At 36.4% G+C, this 7,398-nt stretch overlaps 1 protein-coding gene across 1 annotated transcript; it reads left to right on the forward strand.

The window, feature by feature from the left end:
• Window positions 1-270: 270 nt before the first annotated feature.
• Window positions 271-4,330, forward strand: LOC104168163 (putative neural-cadherin 2; the record flags this gene model as incomplete). Its single annotated transcript, XM_009708645.1, has 3 exons — window positions 271-414; window positions 1,875-2,158; window positions 2,681-4,330. Coding segments are annotated over 3 exons (2,078 nt in total), but the record flags the coding sequence as incomplete, so codon positions are not given.
• Window positions 4,331-7,398: the final 3,068 nt, after the last annotated feature.

The following is a 7,398-nucleotide window of genomic DNA, read 5'->3' on the forward strand; positions in this document are numbered from 1 at the left end:
GTTATGACTGAAAACTGTACAATTGCCATATTAGGCATCAATTATTCACATATTATCTGTTTAAACAAATTGGATGTGACATTCATTTGATATCCAAATGCTTTTGAGTAATGTTGGTGTATATATATATTGTCCACAACCCTAAGGGTTTGTTTCTGTATTGTCTGCATATTCGTCTTCATTTAATGTGCAGCTAGACAGTTTAAGGAATTGTAGCTGACAGAAGTGGCACAGCTGAGTATTTTAATCTCTTGTTTCTTGTCTCTCTAGACACGGCCTACGTGCGTGTTTTTATCAGTGATGTGAATGATAACAAGCCTGTCTTTGCTCAGAGTGTCTATGAAGTAAATGTGGATGAAGACCAGGATGTGGGCTCGACTATCATTACAGTCAGTGCTAATGATGAAGATGAAGGTAAAGTACTGGAATTCCCCATAGCTGTGTCTAAAATATTAATGAGTTAATTTCAGCACACCAAGACATATTTAGTGGTGTTAGAAAGGAAGGTGTCTTTTTCTTGATAGATTTTAAAACTTCTTTAAGTGTGAACGGATCGGGCATGAACATTAGTTCATAATGGAGCATGAGACATAAGTCAAATAACTCTTATTTCGGGAGGTAATGCATTAATGTGGGATGATGGGGAATGATTTCTGTGCCAGTAAATATAAATTTATTATAGATCATATCATTTTCTTACAAATGTGCACCAATAAAAATGTCCTGGTTAACTAGAATGAATTGGACCTGATTTCAGTGAGATTCGTTCGCTTTCTCTATGGACAGTATAATATAGTTGTATTATTGGTTTGGGTTTGGTTTGGTTTTTTAGGTACATATTCTCATATTTGAATCTAGACTTCCTAAACGCATATGATGAGTCTTTGCGATATTGCTTTATCTACAAATCAGTCAGGAATTCAGCCATAAGTCATAAAAATAACTACGTAACCAATGCTTGTAAATGAGAGAGGGAACGGTACAGGCTTCCATCTTTTAGCCATGGTACATTACTAATTTGACTTTGCTGTATGATGAAACCATACTTTTTTGTTGCCCAAGTCCCAAAGAACTGTTCTCTCAGTATGTCAAGTGGAAGTACATCCTGACTGCATTTGATTCCTCACCTACTCAAGGAGGTTGAGGCAAATGTGGCTAAGTTGGACTGAAGAGGAATTTACCTACTCAAGGAACTTTTAGGTTGTTACTTAGGCTGCCTGTAAATCTACTCTATGGATATGATGGATATATGGCACTTTATTTCTGTCCTCTTAATGAAGTAAATGATTAAAGGTGTAGCTATGAAAGAAGGGAAGAAGAGAAGAATGGTAATGTGAAGGTAGAGCTTGCAGAAAGGCTAAAAGTCTTCACTTGATCTACAACCATTAGCAAACTGGTACCATCTCTGAAATTTTGAGAACTTCTGTTAGGACAATCTCTTCTGGCTTGATACGTAATTATCCTGTTTGTTGGTAAGGTCTATGCATAAATGAGTGCAGAATGGTTCTACAATATGAAGTATTTTATGATAACTCATTCTTACATGCTGGATGTTAGGAAACAAGAATTCGTCTTTTTGGTCCCATAGCCTTGGCCAGTCATATTGATCCTTCAGTGAATTTGAGGGATCATAAGTAAAAGTAGAATTAATACTTCACTGCAAAGACATATTTTATAGTTAGACGCAAATTATGATTGGACATACCAGAATTGAAAATGCTGATAAGTAATCTGACATAGCTGCACATTTTAAAAGACCACAAAACTATAATACCAAAAATCAGTTACGGTATGATTTGTACTTCATCTTAACATCCCAGGTTTCAATCTGCTTCAAGAAGTGTGTGTTTTCTGACACTGTTGGTAATTGACAGGATCAAATGCTAAATTACGGTATCAGATCACAGCTGGAAACACAGGAGGAGTACTTGGTGTAGAACCAGAAACAGGAGCCATTTTTATTGCCCAACCACTGGATTATGAAGAAACAAAAATGTATGAGATTCACTTGTTGGCCTCTGATGGGAAATGGGAAGATTATGCAGTTATCATCATCAATGTCATGAATAAAAATGATGAGACTCCAGTTTTCTCTATCAACGAATACTATGGAAGTATTATTGAGGAACTGGATGGGTTACCAGTCTTTGTACTTCAGGTAGTGTATGCAGTTTTAGATATTATAATATTTGAATGAAAGAACACAGTTTACTCTGGTGCAATTATGTTATAATAATTCAGCACAGATATATTAATGAAATTTAGTTTTGCTAAGTTTTTTTTTGTCAGTGGAAGAAGGGAAATGGACTTTTGTAGAAAAATAGTTACAAAGATAGTAAGTAGGCTAAACAGGATGGATCATTTGTGATCCTAAAAATCAAATCATTAACATTTTAAAGTAGCTATCAGAATAACATAGTTAAATTAACTCAACAAATATGAAAAAAATATATTATTTTAGTATTAGAATATCTACATTGTTATTGTAGTGCAAAGCATATTTACCTACTCTGAACTGTCTCTCAGCCACCTCTCATTTGGTGTTCAGCTGGCACGCACGTATTAATAGCCTGTCACATACTTCTGCTTGGACTCCTTTAGACTGTAGCAGCATATAGGATATAATGCAATCATTGCTTATTTTATAATTTCTATGTCTTTGCTTTCAAAACTTTTGTAGGTTATGGCAAATGATCCTGATAGTAATGTGGATGAAGGAGATTTGAGATACTCATTGCATGGGCATGGTGCAGCTGATATTTTCACAATAGATGAGAAAACGGGCAGCATTTACTCACACAAGATGCTGGATCGGGAAGAGAGAGCACTGTGGAGATTTGTTGTATTGGCTACTGATGAAGGTGGAGGAGGACTTACGGGATTTGCTGATGTAATTATTAATGTGTGGGATATAAATGACAATGCACCCATGTTCACATGCATGCCTGATGATTGCAACGGGAATGTCTTTGAAAATTCTCCTGCAGACACATTAGTCATGGAAATGGGCGCAGTTGATCATGATGATCCAAATGTAGGTCTTAATGCTGTCCTAACTTACAGGATAACAGAGAATGTAAAAAATGAGTTTGGTACTGACATGTTTAATATCAATCCCAGTACTGGTACAATCCATGTAGCGGGGGGAATGCTGGACAGAGAAAGGACTGAAAATTATTTTCTTACTGTTGAAGCAAGAGATGGGGGAGGGCTAACAGGAACTGGCACCGCCACTATCTGGATTGCAGATGTCAATGATCATGTACCTAAGTTCACAAAAAAGGTGTGGCAGGCAATAATTCCTGAAAAAAGTGCCGTCGACTCAGAAGTTCTGCAAGTGTGTGCTACAGATGCAGATGCTGGGGAAAATGCTGACTTAATATTCAGTATCATTGCGGGAGACCCAGATGAGAAGTTTTATATTGAGAATGACAAAGAATGGCAATGTGCCACTATTCGACTGAAAAAAAAATTGGATTTTGAGAATGCACATGAAAGGCAGTTTAATCTTACTATTACAGTGGAAGATCTTGATTTTTCTAGTGTTGCAGTGTGCCTGATTGAAGTTCAAGACTCTAATGACCACAGCCCGGTTTTCCGTTCTCAGTTTATGCAGACAAGTCCTTTCTTTGAAAACATGCCTGTAGGTACTACAGTAACTACAGTGAGAGCTACAGACAAAGATTCTGGTTTGAATGGGAACATTATATATTCTATAAAGTCAGATTCAGATCCTATGAGACAGTTTGCAGTTGACCAATATGGTCACGTCATTGTGGCAAACACACTAGATCGTGAAGTCATTCAAAAATACAGTTTAATTGTACAAGCTTCAGATCGAGGGACACCTGCCCGCACTGGAAGCGTTACAGTTTTGGTTAACTTGCTTGATGTTAATGACAATGGACCAAGGTTTGAGGTGCCATACATGCCTGTAGTTTGGGAAAATATACTGAAGCCTGAAATAGTGTATATGAACCATACATCAAAACTGCTTCATGCATTTGATCCGGACAGTGAGGAAAATGGGCCACCCTTCACATTTTCATTGCCACCAGATTATCAGAATTCTTTGGATTTTTCTCTTACTGACAACAGAAATAACACAGCAACTGTAACTGCTTTGAGGTCCTTTGACAGAGAAAAGCAGAAGGTATTTCATCTGCCAATAGTTATAACAGATAGTGGGATTCCAGCTATGAGCTCTACAAACACCCTAACTATAACAATTGGTGATGAAAATGACAACTGCCACGAATCTGGCCATAAGGAAGTCTATGTGTACAGTTACAAAGGTAAGTGCTATCTGTACATTATATCAGATTCATGAATATAGCACAGTTTTACAACTAATTTCTTTCTTGCAGTTCTTAATTTATTTTTTTAAATGGCTTACACATTTTGAAACTGAAACTCCAGTTCTGTAAACTACTAAAGAAAGAGGAATGAGTAAAGTATATTTGCAAAGCTCAGACTTTAACATGTAAAGATCATCTATCAAAAAATTGTTAGCTGCAAACAAGTATATATTGCACTTGCAGAAAAAGCAGTGGTTTTATAAACCAATAAAATCTATTTTCCATTCTCTAGTTTTCATCTACACAGAGGAAAAGTTTTTTGTGTGCACACATGATTTGGAAAGTATCTGATGCTGAGAGATCTGGAGATGAGAATGGCAGAACTGAAGGAACTTAGAGAAACAGAGGTTCATAGATGAGCCGTGTGGAGAAATTGTAGACCAGTCCCACCTCCACTGTGACAGCTGCTGTGTGGCTGAGCAGCATAGAAATCTTGAGGAGGGAGGTTTTCTGCTGGCAAGAAAGGATCCAAGAGAAAGCTGGGTCAGTGGTTTTTAGGAAAAGAAGAATCTTTGGGGTGCAGTAAGTGACTTCGGGGTGCAATAAGTGAGGTTTAAAATTGTAGTGGGAGAGATCAGAGCAATGAATCCATTACGTGAATGCTTTACATTTTCTCATCAGAGTGGTTTAGCAGAGGATGAACAGTTTAATAATATTTTCTAAAATTTGTCTTGAATTTCCTGAAATTACCTGTAAAACTTGACCTTAAACTAGTCCTGGTGGCCCTTATTAAGCATAGTTTATTACACCTTTCCCCAAATACTCCATTCCAGATAGACTTGGCTATATCTCAGTTATCATCACAATAGTAGAATTTCTGATAAATATTAGGGAAAGTTAATCTACAGAAGGTATTTTTGAACTGAGTTATTTTTGCTGAATTCATTATGCCTAAATTAGAAAAAGTGGTGACTAGATCCTACCGCAGAAATGAGAGAATGAAATTTTTAGGATGGATTGGCTTCAGATTTGAACTTTAAAAATTTCCCATGTTGCTGGATCTTGGCTGTGGAATTCAAAGGTCGTCTTCCCTGGAGTTGCTCCTTTTGCTATTTTAGAACATCTGCTTGGATGTTCCACTTCTGTGACAGCCCACAGGGGCCTGAAAAAAGGGCCAAGAACTGGCACAGCTTGATGGCTTCTTGCCCATATCCTTTTCTCAGTCACGTCCTTCTCTCCCAGCTGCACTCCACAAGATGCTCTCCTTCTTTTGCTGGATTCCACTTGTGTGCCGTTTGAAGTAATACAGTAGCAATGAAACATTTGGGGATTAGCTCCTGATGTGGTGATTTTTTTTATTTTTATTTTTTTTTTATCTGAGAATTTTATATGGATTTGTATTTATGTATCATTCTGTTGTTGGTTTGTGTTGTTTGCAGCTTTTCTTCTTTCATGTGACATCCATAGTGTACTTGCGTTTCCAGAACAGGCAGAAATCATATGACAGACTATGCATTATTTTAAGAATCTTGGGTCATAACCGTCACCAAATTGAGCAGGCATCTGAAAATAATAAATGCAGTAATGAATATGGCAGAATATAAAGTGCACTGAAAAGCAAAAATTAAATGCAGATTTATTGTAATTTATTTCAATAGGAAAATGGTCAACAACAGTGCTTGGGAAAGTGTTTGCGCCAGATCAAGATGACTGGGACAATAAAACCTTTCTCTCTGAAGGAAAACTGCTCAAGTGAGGATTGTATTTGTGTCAAAATGAGTAATATTTATGCTTCTGTAATTATTTTACTCACTATGTATTTCTGTGTTCAGGATGTGTGTAAAGATAGGGTTATTGAGTGTATTAAGGAATGTACCATCTGAATGCTCTTTTTCTTTTTTACTTGGGTAACTAGGTATTAAGAAACTAATGCATGGAATATTTTTTCCAAGAGAATGGAGGATCACACCATTATGTTGATTTTTAGTCAGATATCATAATTAATTAATTTTAAAATGTACATTCTGTAATATCCAATTTAAAAATAGGCAGATTTTTTAATACTTGCTCTCAAATGTTAGAGTTGATGGAGTACAAATCCCAAATTGAAAAGGGCAGAATGGAGTCATTTCATCAAAAGCGGAAGGGAATTTGGTGATCTCCTTTGATGGCGGAATTTACAACTGCATGCGAAAACCATGACTCAGATTAGTGGAGTTTTTTCTGTTAATTGAAATGTTGAATTGGATCCTTAATTCCTACTTATACATTATTTGTTCATATCATAAAGTGAGATGGCATATAACATAATTGTATGCTGTTTGAAATACAGAAAATGGATGGAAAATGAATGTGAATTTTTGTCTCTGCCGTGAATAAGAGTTTAAAAGCTTTATGTAGCCCAAAATTAAAGACTGACTTTCTGTCTGTCAGCAGCCCCTGGGCCTGTTTCCATATTAAGAGGTTACTGATCCATAATAGTGGTCATGGAATTTTTCCAGAATTACTGATTAGTGTCCCTTTGAGGTGGCAAATGAAGATGATATCAGAGGTTTCATACAGACCATATCATGTTCCAAATGGATAAATGAGAATCTGGAATGACTTTGTGTGGTTTTGTCGCTTTCTATTACTTGTCTCATAGACCTGCCCATGATCACTATGTTGAACCTTGTGGTTCAACTATATGCCGCTTTTATTAAAGTTTGGGAAACTCTAGGGATTTGGGAGTGGCAGAAACATCTTTTTATAAACTCTGCAGATTGTCATTTCTGAATTAAGGTGTTTCTGGTGTTTTTCTGAGGTTGTTTGCTAATTCCCATAAGATTTGATCCTCTAACCTTCATAGTAACATTTAAAGTCTTCTGAATTATGTTAATGTATAAAGTAAGTGCTCAATTTTGGTTTATTAAGATTTCCTAATTGAAGGTTTATGTCTAGATCTTTCAGATTAAATCAGAGGACTGGTTCTTTGGCGATGATGGATAACACTCCTCAAGGAATATACAACTTAAAAGTTAGAGTTTCTGATGGAGTTTGTCCTGATGTTATATCTACAGTACAAATCCATGTCAAAGAGCTGGAAAATGAAGCCATACAA

Source organism: Cariama cristata, unplaced genomic scaffold (assembly GCF_000690535.1).
Source record: "Cariama cristata isolate BGI_N322 unplaced genomic scaffold, ASM69053v1 scaffold42899, whole genome shotgun sequence".
Lineage (NCBI taxonomy): Eukaryota > Metazoa > Chordata > Aves > Cariamiformes > Cariamidae > Cariama > Cariama cristata.